This window comes from Podarcis vaucheri (genome assembly GCF_965113315.1).
Source record: "Podarcis vaucheri genome assembly, chromosome: 6".
Lineage (NCBI taxonomy): Eukaryota > Metazoa > Chordata > Lepidosauria > Squamata > Lacertidae > Podarcis > Podarcis vaucheri.
The window spans coordinates 85,167,116-85,190,344 of NC_138764.1; the positions used below are offsets into that span (position 1 = coordinate 85,167,116).

General features: G+C 42.4%; 1 protein-coding gene across 3 annotated transcripts in view; it reads left to right on the forward strand.

Moving 5' to 3' along the window:
- The window catches only part of JPH2 (junctophilin 2), an 81,946-nt gene extending 66,718 nt beyond the window's left edge, over window positions 1-15,228 (forward strand). For 2 of the 3 annotated variants that reach the window (XM_082225981.1, XM_082225982.1), the window contains exons 4-6: window positions 8,632-9,503; window positions 11,537-11,634; window positions 12,408-15,228. In XM_082225981.1, coding sequence (XP_082082107.1) covers window positions 8,632-9,503; window positions 11,537-11,617 — 953 coding nt within the window. In that variant the 3' untranslated portion in view covers window positions 11,618-11,634; window positions 12,408-15,228. Of the gene's footprint in view, window positions 1-8,631; window positions 9,504-11,536; window positions 11,635-12,407 lie in introns of those variants that run through there. The other variant, XM_082225983.1, reaches the window with a different exon arrangement.
- The last annotated feature ends 8,001 nt before the right edge of the window (window positions 15,229-23,229 follow it).

The following is a 23,229-nucleotide window of genomic DNA, read 5'->3' on the forward strand; positions in this document are numbered from 1 at the left end:
GCTGACTCTCTCCCAGTCTCTGGGAGCCCTACCAACTCCCTTTCCTCTGATGTCAGTTCCCTGACAGTATAGAACAGATATTAGCATCCAATTTATACCATTGCTTTGTCAGAATGATTGAACAGATTTGCAACTCAATCCTATGTATAATTTCTCAGGAGTGACTTCCACTGAATTCAGTTGCGTAGGAATCCAGCCTTAAGGATGATTCTCACATTTCTGAAATAGCAACTATATGCTAATATACTACAGGAACCCCTCGTATTTTCTGTAACCCTTTGTTTTAACCACATGAATGCTGTATTTGTACATGCTATAGTGAGGCACAGGTGCTCATGGTTTGCATTAGTGGAGAACATATGGACCTCCAGATATTCTTAGACTCCAGTTCCCATCAGCTCCAGTCAGTGTGGGTAATGATCTGGGGTGATGGGGCTTATAGTCCAACAGCATCTGGAAGGCCACAGGTTCCCCATTTCTTCATTAGTGTATAGTACTCTATACCTTAAGTCTGTTAACTGGATTTTTTTTAAAAAAAACCACAACCAGTGAGATTTGGTCTGCTTTTGTCCCTTTATCAAAGCTTTAAGACTATTAGCACACAAGAAGACCTTTGATGGATTAGTCCAGAGGTCCATTAGCTCAGTATCCTGCTCCCCAAGTAGATAGATCCTCCTAGGAAGCTCACAAGCAGGGGATGAAGACAAAAAATATCCCTCATTCTTTGCCCTAATGCAAAGTGTACTTCCTCTATAGTGGTTCCATTGAACTGTCATGGCTAATAGCAATTGATAGACCTTTCCGTCATGAATTTGTCCAATTCCCTTTTAAACCCTAGTGCTGTATCCAGTTCTGCTCCACACATGTACCTATTTCTGTGCACACAATGGAGCTTCCCTTTTTTTCTCCTGTTCCCTCCAGCCCACTATGCAGCCTGAAAATATTTTCTGGGTGGCTTTGAAAATAAAAAATCAATATTTCAAATCGATCTGTTGGCAAGCAGAGGTAAATTATTATCTAAGATATACAATTTGTTGTTAGAATGGTATACTAAAAATGAGGAAGTCAAAGAAGTGATGATAAAATGGGCAATAGATTTTGGGCATAATATTGAGTTTGATTCTTGGACAAAAGTGTGGAATGAAAATTTGAAATTTACAGCTTGTATGGCATTAAAAAAAAATGTAATGAAGATGATGTATAGATGGTATTTGACACCAGTAAAGTTAGCGAAAATGTATAGGATGAGAGATAAAACATGCTGGAAATGTAAAGAATCAGATGGAGATTTTTACCATATGTGGTGGACATGTGACAAAGTAAAAACATTCTGGGAATTGATCTACAATGAATTAAAAAAGATGTTTAGATATACCTTTCCCAAAAAACCGGAAGCATTCTTGCTAGGTTTGATGGGAGAAGAAATTGCAAAGATAGACCAAAGACTATTTATGTACACCACAGTAGCAGCGAGAACATTTAATGGCCCCAAAGTGGAAATTACAGGAGTTACCAATGATTGCAGAGTGGCAGGCGAAGATGATGGACTTTGCAGACTTGGCCACTGATCTGCAGGATCAAAAATTTCAAAGGGATTGGAGTAAATTTATTTGATATTTGAATAATAATTGCAAAAACTTGAAGACACTAGCAGGATTGAAATAAATCCTACAATGTGTACAATAGAAGATAAAGAGCTAAAGTGTGCGATAGGACTTGAAAGCGGAAAACCTACTGAAGAGAGGGAGAGAAGTCATATGCTTGGCAGAGCAGAAAGTTTTTATGTTTGTTATTGTATTGTCAAAAATATTGTTTAAGGAGAAAAATAATAAAAATTTATTTTTTAAAAAAAGAGAAGAAAATATTTTCTGGGGGGTTGAAGGACCATCCAGAACAGATTCTGGTGGTGTGCAAAAGGAGGAGAGGAAATGTCTAGACCAGCCCCATAAACTAAATTTGACAGCAGTAGATCTGTCTAAATGTGGGTCTGCTCCAACCCTGTATAAAGCAGGGGCTGTGTGGGTGCCTGTTTGAAGCGGAAGAGGGGCAAGGAAGTGAGAAGTGCTGAGTTATTCTACCTGCAGTCTGACCCCACAGGTGCATCTGAGTTCTCTTCTGTTACAGGAGCCCAGCTGAAAGTTGTGGAACTAGAGGAGAGGTGTCAGGGAGATAGTTATATTTTGATTTTAAAACAGTATTTCTTCACCCCACATCTAGGGTAGAAATGCCTCATCCCATTTCTGGCATCCCAAGCATAAGTTTTCTATAAATATTAATTTTGATTTTTTTAAAAAAGGAAGATTGACGTGGGAACAGGACAAAACTGATTTATGAATGAGCACATACAAAAGTGATATAGACTGGATGCAGACTGATATGTCAATCCCTACCTGTGGACAGACAGCAGCAAAGCACAGGGCAAGTTTTACTAATAGATTTTGCTTGCACCAGTTGGCCCTCAGTGGCCTCTCCTCACATAGCACAGGCTGTGCCAGATATATCTGTCTGCCAGAAAATATTCCTTTCAGCTTCAGCAGAATCCTTCAGGATTACAAGCAGTGGGTAGGTGTCACATGGCCTAGATTCACAGCCACTAATGTACTTGATGGACACTGCTCTTTTTTATTCCTGGGACATCTGGGGGACAGTTTGGGTTTTCTCATATTCATTCACCAGTTAAAATTATCCTTGCTGATCAGTCAGTGAAAGCAGCTTGCCGTAGTCATTATTGGAAATGCAAACCAATCTCACACAGGCATAGGAGATGTACCTTTATCTAATCCCTGACCGAACACGTCGGGCAGGATTTGCTCCCTTGAATTTCAGATATTTGAACTCATTACTGGAACAAGATTCCCAGACGCTGTTTCAAAATTGACTTATGGAGGCGGAAAGTCATTCTGTTTCCTGCTGCCATCATAAAAAGCAAATGCAAATATGACATGAGTTTGGTTGGAATTCTCATTAATCATTCAACTGACATCATTACAGGAGATTAAATGTATGCGTTCAGCTATGTTTTAAATAGCAGGGTTTCCCCACCCCACTTTCTTGCTCTACAGTAGAATCGCACGGATTTGTAAACAGTTTGGATAATTAGTGAAATAGGTCCATTTTCTTGACCAACTCATTATAAAATGGTACTTGGGTTTGGCCCACATGTAACGCTAAGCCAATCTACGACTTACTGTGAACGAGAAAGGTGTGCTGATGCACAGGGAGGAAATTGCAGCTACTGTACTGGGAGCTGAGCCATGGTTTGTCTTAGAGTTACATTTCTAAGCTCATGGTTTCTCTTGCTCCAAATAAGCCATGAGCTGCAGCCAAGCTTTGTTCTTTGCTTACTTACTGCTCATGGTTTGTTTGGGTAATTTATCTGCATTATATTGTATATAATCTATAGGGACACATGTAGCCTTCCTGAGAAGTAATAGCCACACACAGCAGTCCTCAGGCAATTCCAGACATAAATTGACCATTATCCTGCACTTTCTAGTGCAGTCGCCCTGTCAATTTTCTAACCTAAGAAAGTCTGATAAGAAAAATAGCAGAAAATTGCACTGAAAATTGTGGGATGACAATCACTAGCTGGCTATGTTGTATAACCTCCATACAAGCAATGTCAGGTTCAGTGTTCACGATGACATCATATAACCTTTTGGCAAACTTTGGGCAAACATTTCCCCTCCCCCCAAATCTTGTTTATGGTCAAAGACCAGCATAAGGCAGGAGGGGTACAATCATTTAAAATCGGGGGGGGACCCCACTTTTTATAAAAAACAAACGAATTAAAAGGAGTGAAAACAGAATATATACATAAAAGTCTATAAGAATCCAAAAGAAGCTAAGAAAGTCCAAAAGAAGTGTTAGGAACATTAGACAAGAATGAAAGAGCGTGAAAGGTTAGTACAGTTGTACCTCTACTTATGTTCACCTCTGGTTACGTATTCTTCGGGATACATGCGCAGCAAACCCAGAAGTATTTTTCTGGGTTTCGCCGCATGCACGGAAGCGGCACCTCTGGATACGCACACCTTGGGATCCGTCTGGAGCTCCAGAATGGATCCCATGCGCAACCGGAGGTACCACTATATATATATAAGACTATAGCAATCGGTCTACAGAGCACTCTAATATGAGTGCTCATTGTATTTAATTTGTGGCACAGGTTATAATCTGTCGAACAAAAATGCTGCTGTGCAGAATCTGGCAATGTTGTATGTTGTAGCAGGATTGGTATCTGAAAGCAGCAGGGAGGTATAGAATTGTCCTGTGCGCCCTGGGTACTTATGCAGTGATGGCTAGATGAGGCTAGTACGAATCTCTCTATAGTAAAGACACTGGAGAAGCACATGCTCTATTGTTTCTGTTTGTCCAGAGTCACAGGAGTATTGCCTCTCCAGATAAGCAATCAGCCTTCAAGAACAGCCAAGGGGAGGGCATGACATCAAGCCAAGGTAAAGGCCCTCGGGTGCTTAGGGACTTCAAGTTTATCTAGATATGCCATAGGGGAGGCAGAGTACCTGGAAGATTCATTGGCAATAAAAGTTGGGGTCCTGGCTAGATCCAGCTAGAGCTCAGTATCTGTAACACATTGTTTTATGAGAGCTTTGGCCTGTTCGTATCCCTTGCTGAGTAGAAGGTTGAGATTTTAGTTACCACAGTCTGTTTCCATGTGTATTGAAAATCACTGTTCATAGTTAGTGGGGCAAGACCAAGGGGAAATAAAGATCGTCTGAGCCAGTAGTTGAATATGGTCACCCACACTCTAGCCTCCACTTTTATGAAACCTGTCTCTAGTCTCAGAGTGGCATTAGAGACACATTTTGGGACTTGAAGGGCTGATCTTAGGAATTTGGATTGTACAAGTTCTAGGGGGCCAAAATTAGAGAAGGGGCCCACCTGGGCACCATAGAGAAGTTGTGCTATTGGTTTGGCTTCAAATAATAATAATAATAATAATAATAATAATAATAATAATAATAATAATAATAATTTATTTATACCCCGCCCATTTGAGTGCTGCAGGTATATAGTGGCCACTACTTGTTTTCAGCAACATGCTCCCCATGGGCTTTCCTACTGCCGGTAGAGTGAAAAACTACCCCCAGGTATTTGAAATCTGCTCAATCTTGTGGCCATCTATCCTCCAAGAGCGTCTCATAGGTCTTTGTGCAAACATATCAACATGAATCCCCAGTGAACAACTGGTCTGGAAGCTGTCCTGGTCATTGTTCTTCCTGTAAAAACCCCTTCAATGGTGTGGCACATGATCTTCCGTGCTGGAGCACAGCTTCCAGTCAAATAATTGTTAAGTGTTCCCACCAGAGTACTATATCAAATACAATTACAATTCAATCTTATATATGTTTGCTAGAAAGTCAGTCCTGCTGCATTCATTGGGGGTAACTCCATGCAGGAAGTTACCCCCAATGTTAAACCCACTAACTAGAGAGGCAGGAAACCCTCTGAACACAGCTGGCTTACTTCTGAGTTAATATGCACAGAAACTACCAGTGTTTAATCTATGCAAATCAAATGTCAGTCCCTTGTGTTCAATGGCACTGTTTCTCTCTCAGATATGTACATATAGCTGTCCTTTTTTATTGATTTTTTTTCAGTGAACAAATAAAGAGAAAGAATGGGGGTGGTGGTGGAAGAAAGCGAAAAGTGCTTTGAGACTCTAATGCAATATGATATATAGATAAATAAGTACCACTATTATTCCAGTGAGTATACAAGTCATTACAATTTTTCTAAATGTATTCCAAGTATCATTATATTTGTCCATGCACAGTCTGTGTCTAAAAGCAATCCGTTCATACATTGCATGAGTATAGCTATCTTCTTAACAAACTAGCAAAATAAGATAGGGGAGGACATTTTCAAGATGGGTCAAGAAGAACTTGCCATATGGACTGAAGTTTTGCAGGTAACTAGTGATGAAGTCTTCCCGACTGATTTTGAAACTTTTCCCTGTGTTAATTTCACTACTGCAATGGAAGTGAAATTCTAGAGGGAAAAGTATTCCTCCTGCTAATTATGCTTCCCCATATTCATTCATGTAGCAGTCAGCATAAATTTATGTAGCCCTTGAACTAATTTCATGCAGGTGGCAAGGACAGAAAAACGAGGATAGGGGGAGCATAAAGAGAGAGATAAAAAGGGCAGCCCAGCCCATTTTTGCTTTGGTTATTCCGCTTACTGGAATGTGGCCCTCAAAAAAAAAAAAAAAAAAAAAAAAAGGTTCCCCACTTCTGGGTTACAGAATACTTATTTTCTTGAAGCATAATTTAAATTGCCTGGATGCAGAATTCCATTCCATTCCATTCTATATTATGTGAGGTACTTCTCTGTCCTGGATATAGCTGGAAACTATATGAAGTGTAAAGATTATATTCCACTATAACGCCAAATTCAGCTTTTGCACAACATACTAAAATGTGCCTTTGACCCTCTCTGAGGCGATGTGCTATGTGTAAATACTGTCAACACAGGACAGATTGTGAGAAAGAAATCAAATTAGCACTGCAGCCGTTGCATATTTTACATTGGCATTGTTGACTGATTTAAGTGTTGTGTGTGACAGTGCTCTGACCTTAATGTAGACTAGGAGCTTCCTGGCTCAGTTTTGCCCACAAATATTTGGGACCTAATTAAGGCCGGTTGCTGTGTTTCGGTTCATAAGCACGTTTGTTTGAGAGACGGGGGCGTGGGGGGAGATTTGCTGTTTAGTTTCTGCACTGAGCTAAGGCTTACCAATATGTAAACAATAATGCAGCCGATGGCAGTGCTGCTAGGAGACGATGACACAACCCAGTCAGATGAGGACAGAATGAAATGTGAATCCAGAAGTCACCTTGTTTAATGGAGGCGGGTCAACTGCTCAAGTGTGTTCAGTAGGATCTTAGTGTCACGGGTGGGTGACCTTATTAGTGAGCAATGCACACATCTGACAGCTCTCTTCACACCAAAGACAAACCGCTGCACTTCTCTCAACCAACCCTCTTCAGTGAAATATATCATTGTACAGGTAGATGTACAAAGATTTGGCCAATCAAAATGTTTTATGGGCTTCAGAACCTTTGCTTTTCCTCAGTATGCTGTTGGGAGTAGAGGCAGGGATCTGTCAGTGTTGGTTCTCACAGTTGTTCATTTTTCCAGTCTTAATTTTATGCAGCAACTTTAAAAAAAAAATGGTCATAAAAGTTCTCAAGCATTTAAGTGCAATTTTCCCCCAATAAACATATGTTTGTATGCATGTGTTGACTAACGGACACATTTCAGCAAGCAGTTTCTTATAATACAATGCATTTGTGTATGTTACCTTCACTAGTACATGCATTTGTATGCATACTTTACCCTAGCATATGCAATTTTTGTACATATTACTTGCATTGAAAAGATAAATGTGAATTTAGAAGGATGTCTGTTTCTGTTCTCATATTGTTTTGGAAAATGTGTACATGCTGCAGAATTGCATACAAAGATGTGTTTATTAGGAGAAATTTGCTGATGAATTTTCATGAAGACTTTCAATAAAATAAATGTGCAAACTATTGTGGAACTGTGGAGAACTGAAGATCAAAAAAGTTGAGAAACTGGGAAAAATAGAAATTGACAGATTCACCCATTTCTGTCTCTGTGACAGTTTCCCAGTCTAGTGGCAGACTATGAAAGGAGGTGCTATTTAAATCAGAGAACTGTTATGAGAGGAAGGGTTAACTCACACCCTTCTCCGCCATGGCTGTGGGGAAACTGGCAGCCTTCCCTCAGCTACATTTCATTAACAAAAATATAACATTGGGAGATCAAAATCACAGATCTCCCATCAGTAATTAATAGTTTGGCCTCAAACCAAATAATAATTAAAGTTTTAGAGAGACCATTGTTCATCTTTGAAGAAAAAGAATGCAACTTGAAATCAAGGCGTCAAATCAAATGATAAATCCATATTAATCACAATGCACTTACATTCTGAAAATGGTTTGATCTGCTTTTATTACCAGATGGATAACAGTCAGAAGGTATATACTAAGGCATACAAAGTGCTGTACCTAGTGCTGTGATAGCTCCACTAGTGCTGAGTTAGGATTGAATTGATATCATTTATGTGCAAGTTCCAAAATTATGCCCAAGATTGCCTTGGTATTCATAATGTGATCTTGTATAGTAGGTTGCTTCCACACTAGTCCTTTTTTCTGGAGTTGCCCCTTCAATCAATGTCATTGCCAAATTGTTGCATTCTAGTGTTTTCTGTGTTGCTCTCCATTGTTTATTAGACCTAGTTTCTGATAAAATGTGAATGTAGCACCTGCCCGCCCAGCAACAAAGCATTACTAAGGCTTTTAAGTACTACTTCACTTTTGATTAAAAGCTTCCTGCTCGCAAGGTCTGCCTCCTTTTCCCCACTATTCAGCACAGCTATGGGGTTACTGATGAACTGGCCCTTTCTTTTTCCTTAACTGATTATCTTCTCTTCCCTCCATGAGGTGATGGGACTGTGATAAAGCAACCTTGGTCCTTCCCCTGTGGTTTTGTTTCTGCCTTGTGCTTCCTAATTCCACTGGAATTTCATGCTGTTTGACTGTCTCTTGGCGATGTTCAAAAACCTCTTCTTGCCTTTTCTAGGTCCTGAATACTTGAAGAGGCGACTGCTCCAGGAGCTCATGGAGAACGAAGAGAATGTAGAGAATACAGAAGAGCCACCACCTGTGGAACAGCCACCTCCACCACCACCACCTCCAGAGAGCCCTCAGGTTGATGAGCAAGATTCCACCAAGCCCAAAGAAAGTCCGGCTCGAACACCTTCACCAGCTGGAACACCACCTGAGGCCAAACGAGCGAAGCAAGGTTCTCAGAAAAGCCCTGGGAGCTGGAATGGAGATCATGGGAAGGATGGCAGCGGCACGGGAAGTAGGCCCAACACACCTTCTAAAGCTTTGCTAGCACCTGCAGAGAAGGCAGCAGGTGGCAGTAGGCCTGCTTCCCGGAGCCCCAGCCACCGTAGCCATGTGAGGGTTGCTGCTGACCAGATGGAGATCAAACCCCTTCAGAGGATACATCAGGAAGGCGACGTTGCATTATTTCAGGGCTATCACAGCTATGCTGTGAGGACCTCCCCGGTTACTCCCCCAGTGGACTTTGAGGAAGAATCATTCCCTGACTCCAAGTTGCCTGCCAAGCCAAGTTCCCCAGAGCCCAAAGCTGATGTGAAGGCCATTGAGCACAAACTGGAGCCGCAAAAGAGGGGAGGTACACCTGTCTCTCAGCTTGAAGCAGCTCACGAGGAAAAAAAAGCACTCAGAGCAGAACCTAAGCAGGATCTCAAGCAACACCCGCCACCAGAACCCAAAGCAGAAGAGCAAGCCGAAGCTGCAGCGGAAGGCAAGCCTGAACGGAAAACTGAAACGAAGGTGGTGGCCAAAACTGACCCCAAGGCTGTGGTGAAGAAAGTTGCTTCGCCAGAGGCAGCAACGAAAGAGGTGGAAGAGCATGAAGAGGTGCTGCTACATGGTCTTTGTAAAGGAGAGGGGAGTGGTTTTTTTCCCATTGGGGGCTGGATAGGGGAGGGAAAGAAGCAAATAATAATCTGAATCTCCTTTTCAATTTCTTGTTTGCTTCCCTGCTGTCGTTTGTGCCTCATTGCTTTCATGTACAAAAACTGAGGTGGGTACATAAGTGTACGGCATGCATGCACCTGATCTGGACTACTGTCTAGATGTGAAAACTTATTTTCAAAACTGCAGTACTGTGAATTGTTATGTGTTCCATTCCATCAGATGGGGCTGTAAAGTACTATGAATTGACATTTTTAAGTCAGGTCAATAAATACTACCAGATGCAGATAGGATTTACTCAGGTGTAACAGTGTTTTTGTGTGTGTATATCACCTATCCCTTTTCTACCTCCTGCCAAACAATAAAAATAAAAAATAGCTAGAGCAATCTTCTAGCTGTAAAGTTTGCTCTGTGGTTCAGAAGATCTCTCTCTCTCTCTCTCTCTCTCTCTCTCTCTCTCTCTCTCTCTCTCTCTCTCTCCCCCCCACACACACACACACAGAGAGAGATAGAGAGAAAATCACTCACTATATTATGTGCTATCTGTATTTCCAGTACCACAGACAAGTTAAAATACATGTCGTGGTTTGTTGAAAATGTTAACTTTGTTGACTTACTGCTAGGGGGAGTGTTCCTGGATTGTAGAACAGGGTTGGCATCAATGGCAGCTGGTGCTCACTGGGGCTGGTAGTACAGAGGGTAGCTGATGATTGGTGAACTCAGGGGTAGCAATAGGCAGAGCGAATGGTAGGCAGAGCGCTCCAAGGCAGCAAACCTATTCACCCCCACAGAAGAGTAAGTGAGCATCTTGGAACTTGCTTCTGAATAAAAAATGCACATGATTCTATTCACAATCACACCTCATCAGTGTAATTAATAATTTCATATAGTGATAATACATCATTCTGATAGAGAAGCCAGCAAATATTACCTTCAAGAACAGAGCTATTTATCCCAAACAGCCCAATCCAATGCATGGTTACTTGGAAGTAAGCCCTGCTGGGTGCTCCCAATAAAGTTATATTGCAAACTTCCCAGCCTTGTGCCCTCTAGATGTTACAGTTCCAACCATCCCTAACTATTGGGCTTGCTGGCTGCAGCTGTTTATTCCCAACAATATCTGGAAGGCATCAGGTTGAGAGCAGCTGTGCATTGGAGTGCCGGGTTAGAATTCCCCATTGTTTTCCTTAGCCGTGCTTCTGTGTCTGAGATGCAGAAATTGAACAGGTATGGCTATATCCATGGTGGAGAAAACCTCTTCCAGCCTGAATTTCTGCCTGTATACGTAGAAGTGATTCCCCCCCCCCCCCAAGTTCATATGAGTGTAGCATTCACTGCTTTTTTAAAAAAACAGGCTAATGCTGAATTCACAGGAGCAGAGCCAGTAAAAAAGGGGTTGAGATTCTGCTGTCACTCTACAGTCTAGAAAAATGCCTCAGGTGGTATATTTGCAGAAGACAAATTTGGTTACCATCTTTTCCGTGCACAGGGCTCCAGTGCCTTTAACAGCTGCGGGAAAGGCAGATATGCAACGTGTAGCTTCTCCCAAAATGAAGATTTAGCACAGCTTGCTCCAGGCATCAAAATAAACATTACCCCAAATATGGTGGCATGAGACTGACCTGCACAAATGTTTAGGTGTGGTGATGATGGAATGAAAGCAAATAACCCTAACCCTATTTATTTCATTAGTACTTACTGCAGGACAAGGGTGGCTAACCTGTGAATGTTACTGGGCTGCAGCTCCCATCAGCTTCAGCCAGCATGGTCAGTGGACAAGGATTATGGTTGTAGTCCAACAACATCTGGCGAGACACAGGTTCCCACCACTATTCTACGAATTGCCTCTGACAGTGGTGGCTGTAATGCATAACAGCCATTGACAGAACTATTTTTGCTTTCACAAGTGAGGAAGTTTTTCATCTGTGTCTTCTAAATCACAGTAGATAACATTATACTCTTGTTTTTTTCCTTAGGGACCTAACACAATCATCATTTGCATGGTCATCCTATTGAACGTTGGCCTCTCCATCTTATTTGTCCATTTTCTGACATGATGAGATGCTAAGACAAGGTAAGGGGGACAAATGAAATGGCTCAGAGTGCCCTATTGTTTTGACATTCTGGGAAATGAAGACTTCACTTTGGAACCTTTTTGTAAAAGGACAACTTGGTTATCTGGCTACACATCAGTGCACAACTATTGTTTCCTGTTTTGTGAAGAAGAGGAGAGCATCCAGTTTTCTGCATGTTTATTTAGAAGCAGTTCAATGAGGGGTTGGTCCCAAGAAAATTTGCATACAGGGTCACAACAGGATATCTATCTACCCTCTCTCCATGTCCCCCCTCCCCCCTCTCTCTCTCTCACACACAAGTCTCAGACCTTGAATAAAAAAATAACAATAAGCTGCAAAAGCTTCCTTACAGTACCACACTCATATACACAAACTCCTGTAAATACATGAGACCCAAACCATCTCGGACTTTAAATACTAGCATTAGGACCATGAATTGGGCCAGGTAGCTTACAGGCAGTCAGTGAAGCACTTTCAGGATTGGTGTTCCATGATCCCATTTTGTTGTTCTGCTCAATAGCCAGTGGCTGCATTCTATCTGTAGCTTCATTTTCAAGTGCAACCCTACATAAAATGAATTGCAATAATTCAGCCATGACTTTTGCTGGGTGAAGGCCTCTAATTCCTTCTTAAATAATTCCTTTATCCTGACCCCTCTTGTTAAAAGCTTTTTGGAGTGTGACATCTTAAACATTAACTTAAACCAATAATTATATTTTCTGTTACCATTGCTACTCCCTGTTTTCTTTCTCGCTGATTTCTATTCTTACAGAAGTTTCTGCTGACATCTATGCCTTGCCAGAGGTATAACACCATCCATTCAGAACCATCTAAAGAGGGAGGAGCTTAGAACCCAGTGTTGGCATTGTGGTCATGAACTTCCATAGAAGGCTTCTGAAGAGCTTGTTAGCCCAGGCCCCCAACTATAGACGATCTCTTCTGCCCAGCAGGAAGAAACCTTGACTGTTGCATCCCCCTCCTCATTCTTCCTTTTGTTGTGAATGAGAATTGCCTTAAAGTTTCACAACTGTGCTGATACTGTTGTACTGCAGTTTGAAGAAACAAGGATTCATCTGTAATTGTGGAAACACAAACAAGGCAGTCTCTCCTTCAAATTCCACCACGAAAATTCCAGGCTTCACTGGAAGACTCGTCGTTATAAATCTCCTGAAGAACACCATGTTTCTAAGCTATGTACAGCCAGGAATAATTGTTATAGCTGTTGATTTAACTTCTCCCACCCAAACCAAGATTGTTATGAATCCAGCGTTAGGAAAGGTTAGGCTATGCTCCCCGCTGCTGCATAACTGTGAAAAAATTCTGTGTCAGAAGTCCAGATTTTAGAGCAGGCAAAAGCCATTTCCTTGAATAGTGGATCCACACTAGGATCCAAGTGAATCCACAGTGGGAAAAATGAAAAAAACATCTATGGATTTCAGTGTAAGGATGCTTAAATGTAGTCTTATAAGCAGTCCCTAGAAGTGGATCCTCTGCAGTTCTGCCAAGTAGGAATTAGATAGAGTGAATCTTTTTTAGAGTTTAAGAAACCTCACTAAGGGCTACATTTTGAATGTGGTTCGCAAAGTACTGGTAGATGAAGTCACTGCTCAGTTAAGCAGTGCCTTGTCAGCATATTCTTGTCGTTGGAAGTTGCCTATTTCCCAGAAGTTAGATCAGCCATGAGATTCACTTTGTACATTATGTTTTTCTCTGGGTATTCAGATGCACATATGACCTGGCATATGCAGAACCCTAAAAAATGTAATGCATGAATCAGCCCTAAATATGTTTGAATGTTTTTCCTCCTCTCCCAAAGCATAGACTTTGATTCAATTTCAAAAGCTTTAAAATGTGCCTTATTTAAAACTGACTGTGAACTTGTATGTTTGCTGACACTCCTTGGTGCAGCAGAAACTGGTTAAAATGAGAAAGTGGAAAAAAGGAACTTGAAAAATGTTGGATTTAAAAAGAAGGCTCCAGTTGCCAAGCAGTGAAAGCCTTATAAATATGGTGCCATAGACAGGCGGCAGGTAGACATCAGGGTAGTATTTTTTTCAGATCAGATTACTTAGAATTCATAAGTTGCTGAAAATGAAATTGGGAAGCAGGAGTGATGACATTTTGTGCGTTTCCCACTTGCTTTTTCTACTTTAATCAAATTATATTGTAAATTGGAGGAAGAGGGATACATTATCTCTGCCCAGCAGCCCATGTGTTGGAAGAGGCTTCAGCAAAATGCTTAGCCATGTTTGAGGAACATCCACAGAACATGGGGTGATAACAATTTAGCCAGCCTTGGGTTTTATGATTACTTTTTCTCTTCTAAAGGTGTTTGTAACAAATAGGCTGTTATTTGCTTTTGAAATGTGAAAGCCTGTTTCCTGGCTCCCTAGCCGCCAGATGTCCAATTTCAGTATGCAAACTGCTTTATAACTATGTATGTTATTTTCTTTGAGAGACCTCAGTGGCCTTTATCATGAAGCACAAAATCTGGTCCTTTTGAAAAAGGCAGAGATTGTTGCCAACCCTACCCCCACCTCATAAACCCCGCTTCATACAAATATGATGTTCTGCTGTCTCATTCTTGTGCTTTGTTCCTTACAATGTGATGGGGAAAGTAGGTAGATTTGCTTTACGTGACATATATAAATATATGAATTGGGATCGAGAGGGCTTCTTTAGACGTGCCCAAAAGCTTGTGTGTATCCACTGTGGGGTTTGTTTGTTTTTTAATTCATTTGAACACCTGAAACTCCATGCCAAATCCCAAGCTGCTTTTGAAACTCATCACTCTCATGTGCAGTTTGCCATTCAGCACGTCATGACTGCAGTTTAGTGTACAGAACTGGTTGGGTAGTTCTTTGGATCCTAACCATATGTGTTGTATGTAGATTCTGAGGGCTTGTGCAAACATAGTTATCCCTTGGTCCCTACAACCTGTAGTAACTTGCTGTGTTTACATACAGGTAGCCACAGGTCTACCTCCAAGAAGTAATGATAAGTAATTCAGTAGAGCACGAACAGGTTACGTTTGATAATGCATCTCCCAAGCACTTTCATATTCCCTGCCATATCTTTCTAGAGTCCCGAGACCCCCAGCCTTCCGTGTTTTTAAAATGGCAATTTCCTAGCCCTCGTTGTTCCAAAGATGAGCTTGAGCGTGACAAACTTTTAAAATGCACAAACATCATGCCTCAAATCCAGAGCCCGTGTGAGCTCAGGTGCACAAATGTTGGAGACTTTTCATTTGCTTCATTGGAAGGGGCTCTGTGTACATGCATTCGTAAGCTGCCCTCTCTTTTAAAGCGAGTGGAAGGGTCTTGTTGGTAGGGGAGCTGCATGTGTGCAGCATAGTGCTGGCGTCCTCAAAGAACCGATGGATCAGAACAAATGTATGCACAAGCCTGCTCGGTTTTTTGTTTCCCAGCGCGAGCAAGAACAGGTTTACCTCACGTTTGCATGCCTTCAAAAGTAGGTGTCTGTTGTTTAATTTTTCAGGTCTTACAAAAACGGAAAAGGTTGTCACCACCAACAACACACCTTAATCACAAGTTTTTTTAAAAAAATAAAAAAGTGTATGGCAATTTGTATAATATCGTCCAGGAGTTTTCATCAGTTGTTCTGCTGGATTATGTGCAATAATAAAATGTTTTCTTTTGCTCACGTTACCCACTGTAAATTTTTAGATCGGTGGCTGTTAGAAATGGTACATCTCTGATATTATGCATATTAAGTTAAATGTTAACTAGTCTTGTTCCACAGAAACCGCAAGCCACAGATCTAGCTGCAGCCCCGTCAAAGTTAAGTCGTTTTCAGTACCGTAGCTTTCAATAGGACCGTTTGAATACATAATAAAATCTCTCCCGCTGAAATCAGTAAGGTGGAATCACGTCCCAAGAGATCTGGGGTTCAACTGATTTGTGTGACAGGTTGTTATATAAACTGCAAATAATAACATACTAGTGAGAACTTAAGTCAGAATGTGTGAGATCTGTTTCATGGTGACAAAGTGCCTTGGCCCCCGCTGAGAAAGTGTAAATGTGAGTTAAAACAAATGTTTGAGGAGAGGGTAAGAAAGGCACATTTATTTATTTAATTGTTTTAAAAGGTCAGGCAAATAAGGGCATAGTAAGGTCACTGTGTGCTTGAAGCAAAATTATGTAAAAACGTAAAACTCGGGAACTATATTCTAGGGGTTGGAAGTCTGTAGGAAAGCTACTGTTCAGTGCTACCCTAGCAGGGGAGGGCAAGTTTAGCCTTCTTTAAAAGCACACTCACCCCACATGCTCTTTCCCCCTCAGTTATAAAGGTTAGGCTGTCGTTGCCAGAAAAAAGATTCAGCTAAAAGTTCCAGCTGCCAGTACAGATTAAAACCAGCTAAAATCTAGCCTAGTATGGAAGGTAGAGTGCAAAGTACCTGCAGGGTAACTGGAACGTTAAAAATTGTGTTGTTGCCAGTACATAAAACAAAAATAAAGTAAGATCTAGTCAGTCCTTTTCAGTAATATTACTTATAGTGTGCGAACTGGACCACAAAGAAGGAAGGTTGGAACGTCTATCCGCTAAGACAGGGTTTCGCAAACTTGGGTCTCTTCCAGCTGTTCTTGGACTACAATTCCCATCGTCCCTGACTACTGGGTCTTGCTAGCTAGGGATGGTGGGAGTTGTAACCTAAAAACAGCTGGAGACCCGAGTTTGGGAAACTGTGCCCTAAGGAACCAACCGCCACTTGACTCAGCTGCTATTGTCCACTCCCCATTTAATCAACACCCATTGTCCACTCCCTGTTCCCAGGGGGGGGGGGCTGGATTTGAACCACACCTCCTGTCCTCGTTGCAGTAACTAGCCAGGCATAAAAATGTGGAGCATCCTAGCGAGTGGAGCCCACCCCATTCGCTACAAGGAGCCCCAGCGGACCAAGCATCAAGGCAAGTTCGGCAGCAGGGCAAGGAGGGTCAGGGCATCCCTCCTTTCCTTGACCTAAAGAAAACTCAAACGATCAATAAAGCACCTACAGTAACAATTGTGCAGGTAGAATAAAGGTAAAGGTAAAGGTACCCCTGCCCGAACGGGCCAGTCTTGACAGACTCTGGGGTTTGTGCGCCCATCTCACATCTATAGGCCGGGGGCCAGCGCTGTCCAGAGACACTTCCGGGTCACGTGGCCAGCGTGACAAAGCTGCATCTGGCGAGCCAGCGCAGCACACGGAACGCCGTTTACCTTCCCGCTGGTAAGCGGTACCTATTTATCTACTTGCACCCGGGGGTGCTTTCGAACTGCTAGGTTGGCAGGCGCTGGGACCGAGCAGCGGGAGCGCACCCCGCCGCGGGGATTCGAACCGCCGACCTTTCGATCGGCAAGCCCTAGGCGCTGAGGCTTTTACCCACAGCGCCACCCGCGTCCCTGCAGGTAGAATGCCAGCAGCTTATTGAAGGAAGGCTGAGATCTAGGGTTTCCTAGGCTGCAGAGCCAAAATCCAAATTGGCTGTATTCTCTGCTCTCTGCAGAGGCCCTCCATCAGCAGGAGGGTTTAACCATCCCGTCATATCTCACAACAAGGCAGACCTGCAACAAAGTGTTGCAGTGTGGTATGCTCCCTTGTTCAGAATTCCACCACTCTATTCTAGTCTCCTCTTCAGTTTTCGGGGGGGGGGGCGGGCCTCAACAGCAAGTGAACATGATCAGTCCTCAGGGGATTGCAAGTCTGGGGCGCGAAATCGCTAAAGTTGTTATTTTGTATTTCTTCTAGTTTGGGGTTTTCCTCAGGCCTCCCTATAGTGTGTGTGTGTGTGTGTGTGTGTGTGTGTGTTTGGTTGTTTTGGTTACATGACCAACGGAACCTGCAAACTGAACATAGGAAATAGAGGGAATGATTATCTGATTCCCATCAATAATAATAATAATAATAATTTTTTAAAAAATATTTATACCCCGCCCTCCCCAGTCAAGACCAGGCTCAGGGCGGCTAACAACCAATAAAAAACAAGTTGATTGAAATGCAACTTAAAAAGCAAGATTAAAATACAACATTAAAACATTAAAATGCAGCCTCATCACAGGAGGAGAAAGGAAAAAGAAAGAGGGGGAGGGAATCAAATTGACTCCAAGCCAAAGGCCAGGCGGAACAACTCTGTCCAAGCAACCGCAAAATCTTGGAGGAACATTGTGGGGGGGATATAGATGAAATAAATGCATTTCTGTGTACGCCAGTTTGTAGCTGGAGTAACTTGAGCAGATTTTAAACCAACCGGAATGATCAATAAATCTTGTCAGGCCAGCTCAAGGTTGGCTATAGGGTAACTTCAAGCAAGAGGAGCACTTGAAAGGAAAGCAAAGTAGCAATTTTAGTCAAGGGCTTTTGAGTAAGTGCTGTATAGGCAAAGAAGGGCCTCATTCAAGAGCATAAAAAGCGGGTTCATGTACTTGCAGCCTTCCATGACTGGAGAGAAGACTTCAGGCGGAAAACAAGGAAGAGATATGAACCACAGTGGCTGGTGAAGGAACATGGGAGACTCTCCAACCCACTGACACATCTGATTGCTGTGAGATGATATGACAAGGATAAGATTCCATGGTTAATGCCTTGAAGAGATTCCAGGCCAGAAATACCAGCTGCAACAGAGTATAGAGAAGCTATAAAATAACGCCTCCTTGGTAGAAGGTAGATCTTGCCCAAGACAGCTGCTATTCCTAAGTAGCCTCATAATTTGTGCTGCGGGAGCCCCTATTGGAAATGAGAGGCCATTACGTGGCTCCTCCAGGTGGTCTGCTGATTTGGCATTCACCCTGATTTTGTGCTGGTCCCGGGGGGTTACTGTGCGGCGAGGTCCAAGTCCAGTCCGAGGTCGAGGGTGTGTATGGGGGCTGTCCGTCAAGGCTGACCGTCCAAGGCAAGGAGTCGGGTGAGGTCAGGAACTCTGGCAGAAGAGCAGAACAGGGTGCCGGCAGGAACAGATTACCAACAATGTTGCTCCTGCAACCTGAGACTGGGCTGGCTGGCTTTTATCTCCTCTGAGGCATAGGGCGGCCCCGGTCCACAGGTGACTCGCCTCTCCTGGCCTGGAGGCAAGCACTCCTCCTGCGAGAACTTAGTTCCCTCCGCCTCTCTGCCCTGAGCCTCTGCAGCTCAGGAGAGGCTGGAGGGTTTACTGGGCACAGAGGCAACCTCACCTTCCCCTGACAGGGCTGAGAGTGGAGCACCTGCAGGCAATGGGTCCTCGATCACCTCCGGAGCCAGAGCGGATTCAGTGGGTGTCTGCTCCTGAGGATCCAGCACAGGTGAGGGCCCTTCAGGTTCAAGCCCCAGCCCCGTCTCAGCCAGCCCTGGAGGCGGGCACTCCTGTGCAGGCTGGGAATCCTCAGGTTCAGCCTCTGAATCTGATTCCCAGGCCATCACAGATTTGCTTGAACTCAGGTTACATCCAGACCATTTAAAGCACTTCTGCCATTTTAACCATCATGTGACGGCAGCACCCTTAACAAACTACAATTCCCAATATTCTTTAGGGGAAAGCCATGGATGTTAAACCAAAGAGTGCTTTAACTTATATGGTGTGGATGTGACCAAAGCTTACATGATGTTTTAGATTGTTTAGTCTTTCTTTAGCATTTGTTCTGATTTGTTTACAGTGTGGTTATATGACATGCTGCATTCCACACTTTTCAATGCATTTCCCCGTCACTTTCCTAACAGCAAAGGAATCGTTTTCCCCCTTAAAGTGGATTTCTTACACTTAGGACAAGGGAGCATTTTCATCCACTTTGATTGCACAAGTCCAGAGTTTCAGTATGTATTTTAATCCCTCCTGCAAAATACTGACTGCTTTAACAGTCAGGCTTTCCCCCGCAAGACACTCACAGAAAATGATATTTCAAGCAGTTGTGCCTTACCTCCAACTATTCTGATGCTTCGGGGCTAAATCCATACCTCAGTTATTCAACTCTTTGCACACTCTGACAGGCAAAATTTAAGCTTCAGCTTCCATCAGAGGGTTTGAGTCACATTCCCTGGTTTTGAAACAACCAGTCTCCCATCATATCCCATTATCATATCTCCATATCACTAAATATTTTTTATTTTAATTTTAATAAAAAAATAAAGGTTACATTTTGTCAATGCACAATGTAATGTAATATGAATTAAGAATGTAAAGGATGTAAAGGAAAGTCAACAGAACAGGAAGGCAAAATGGAAAAGGGGATGTCATCTATATAAGATGGAAAGAGATATTGTATTATATAAACTTAACTTGCATCCCACCTCATGAGAAGAGAAGACTCCCTGGGAAAGACCCTGATGTTGGGAAAGATTGAGGGCACAAGGAGAAGGGGACGACAGAGGATGAGATGGTTGGACAGTGTTCTCGAAGCTACAAACATGAGTCTGACCAAACTGCAGGAGGCAGTGGAAGACAGGAGTGCCTGGCATGCTCTGGTCCATGGGGTCACGTAGAGTCAGACACGACTAAACGACAAGAACACCTTGCGTCCCAGTACCATATGAAACAATCCTATTCCTCTTCTGAAAGATTTTCTTTAGGTGTTTCGATGTCACACCAACAACACCCAGGTTAGGGCTTAACTACACATTGTGCGAACTGCATGTTGCCTTGGAAGGCTTTGTATCTTGAAAGGGGAATATAAAGAATTGTAATAATAAACAAGCACCTACCCACCTTCTTACAGTAAAAGTTCCTCCTGCACTGCAGTCAGCCTTGGGAAAAAGCTTCTCTATTAATGATACAAATAAACAAAAATAAATGAACGAATCCACAACGGATCCTTCACATTCAGTAGTGATTCCACCCCTTAAGTGAAGTTCACTCCATTTCTGCATCAGTTTCGGGTTTCTCCTAAAAGGTCTGAAGAAAAAAATTGTACACTTTTTGTGTGTGTGAACATTTCTCCGAATATACACATTTTTATATGCCATTCCCCCTAACACATGCATTTTTGCACACAATTTCCTCTAATATATACTTTATATGTTATTTTCACCCTACCTTCTTGTACACATTTCACCCTCTAATGTACACATTTTCCAGTGTATTTCTTTGGTAGGAGAACTGCATCCTGAAATTCAGAGAAGTGCAAATTGTCAAGCTTATCTGCATTTCGTTTCAATGTATTGATACCAGAAGTGTGCATGAGGGAGGTCCGCATAAAATCCAAATTTCTCCCCCACTGCCTCTAGGCTCATGATTTCCAACTTGTGCACTGGTATCCTCTGCTTGGACAGGGTGATGACAATGCTTTATCCGTAGATTTTAAATGGCTTCAGCATTCACATCTGCAAAGCTAACAAATATTTAGATAGGACATATGCACTGCAACATACACATTGATGGAGCACTTAAACCACAGTCTCCCAGTGTGGATGTCACAGGAAACTGTGGTTTAAAAAACCAAGAAAAGCCAGGAAACGGGATTCTGGTTCAAAACATCTGGAGGGACCAGGTTGAGTAGAAACACAGGCAAGAGACATTTCTGATACACTCTTACCTTGGTTTTCGAACAGCGTAGTTCTTGAACATTTTGGCTCCCGAACGCCACAAACCTGGAAGTGACTGCTCTGGTTTGCGAACTATTTTTGGAAGCCAAACATCTGATGGGGCTTCCTTGGCTTCCGATTGGCTGCAGGAGCTTCCTTCGGTTTCCGAATGTTTCGGAAGTCAAACAGACTTCCGGAACAAATTCTGTTCGACTTCCAAAGTACGACTGTATTTCTGAGAAACCTGCTCTTAATCCACTATAGCAAGGTCAAGTTGTCCTCATGTCAAAACGTATTTTAAAAACTTTTGCCACCCTGGGACGGCAGAGCACAAAGCCATGTCCCTGCCTCTCAATCATTCCTGCTCTTTTAATAGCTTGAATATTCTTGGGGGGGTTGTGGTGGGCAGAGATGCAATTCTTCACAAACAGAACTTTCTTTCAAGTCAAAATTTTGTCCTGATAAAAGGCAGACAAAGAATTGGCTCCCCGCAGCAAGCCAGACATGAGGGAAAGCTTTTGTTTCTCTGCCAGCCCACAATGGCCATTGTTCACCAATAATACTTTGCAATAGAGCAGACTTATCAGATACAGAAAGGGAATCCTCTTCTTATGTTTCCAATTCAATAAAACAACTGGAGCAGACTTTCTTCTTCATAATAATAACTCCCCTGCCTGGGTTGATGGTCTGGAACTTCAGAGATTTGAGGCTGATGCATTGCACTGCAGGAATCTAAATCAGCATGCTTTTTTCTTTAATGAAGAAAGCTCTACACAGGAACTACCAAAGTGGGACTACCCAAGTGGGGAATAAAATTGTGTGTAAAAATAAGCTTGGTATATTGGCTGGTGGTGTATACTCTTGAGTCTCATCTAACTATTTTCATAATTGTTTAACTTTTAGTCCATGATCTTGCCTTCTTTAAGTGGGGTTGTCAAAATTGGTGCAGGCACTGCTCCTATACCAGGAGTTAGGAACCATCTGCCTGTGGGCCAAATCAGACCTCACATGCTTGTCTCCCAATTGCTCATTCGGAACCAAGGCATGCTGTCAGCACCAATCAGCTGATTGGTGGTAGCTAATCTGGGTGGGATCTGCTGTGCTATGGGGTTCCTGACTGGAAATGCCCTTAGCACAGCCAGTCCCTGCCCCTGATCAGCAAGAACAACAGGCCATGATGGGACTTGTTCCTTCAGCAAGCTTGTTCCACAGCTGCCAAAACAACCCTAGAAAGAAGCAACACTTTTTATGGTTTAGCAGAATCACATATTGCACACAAACAGAAGCATTTCAACAAAAAAGAAGCTTGTTCGGTATTTCCACAGAAGATGAACCCAAACCATTAGATGAATTGCTCTATCAAGAGCCATTATATTCTCATAAATGAGTTCCCAGCACTCGAGAGTCTAAAGTCCCTGAATATAATGGATGCTGTGACTAATCCAGAGCAGCAATCTCTCTGTATGAGAGCTTGTATTGACTGGATCTATTAAGACAAAGAACAGCAATCGCTGGTAGAAACTGTTCACCAGCCTGGTCATTCAAAATCTTCAAGCAGGGAAGCATTTCTACTTGGTATTGTAGGTACTGATATTAATAGACAAGATAAAAAATTGTTTTTATATGCGACAACTGCAGCAAGAGTATTATTGGCACAGAAATGGAAGCAAGAAGAATTAGTGATGAAAGCGGAATGGTAGATGAAATTAATGGACTATGCAGAATTGGACAAGATGACTGGAAGAATTCGAAACCAGTGGGGCCAGAAATTCCTGAAAGATTGGAGTAAATATGTGAGTTATTTGAAAGACAATTGTACTCAACCTACTACGCTTGTAGGACTACAAGAAGTTCTGTAAGGAGAACGATATGAAATATTACAGAAAATACTTATGAGAAGGGATTATAAGTTATTGACTATTAAAAGTAACAGGGCAATAAATGTAAGATTAAAAGAGGAGGTTTGAAAATCATTAGACGTGGTTGAGGGAAGTCTTAGGCTAAAATAGCCAGAGAGAGAAAGAGAGAGAGAGAATGAAGGAAGGGACAGAGGGAAGCAGCGATAACCAAATCTACAGTTGTAGTAATTATTATTATTATTATT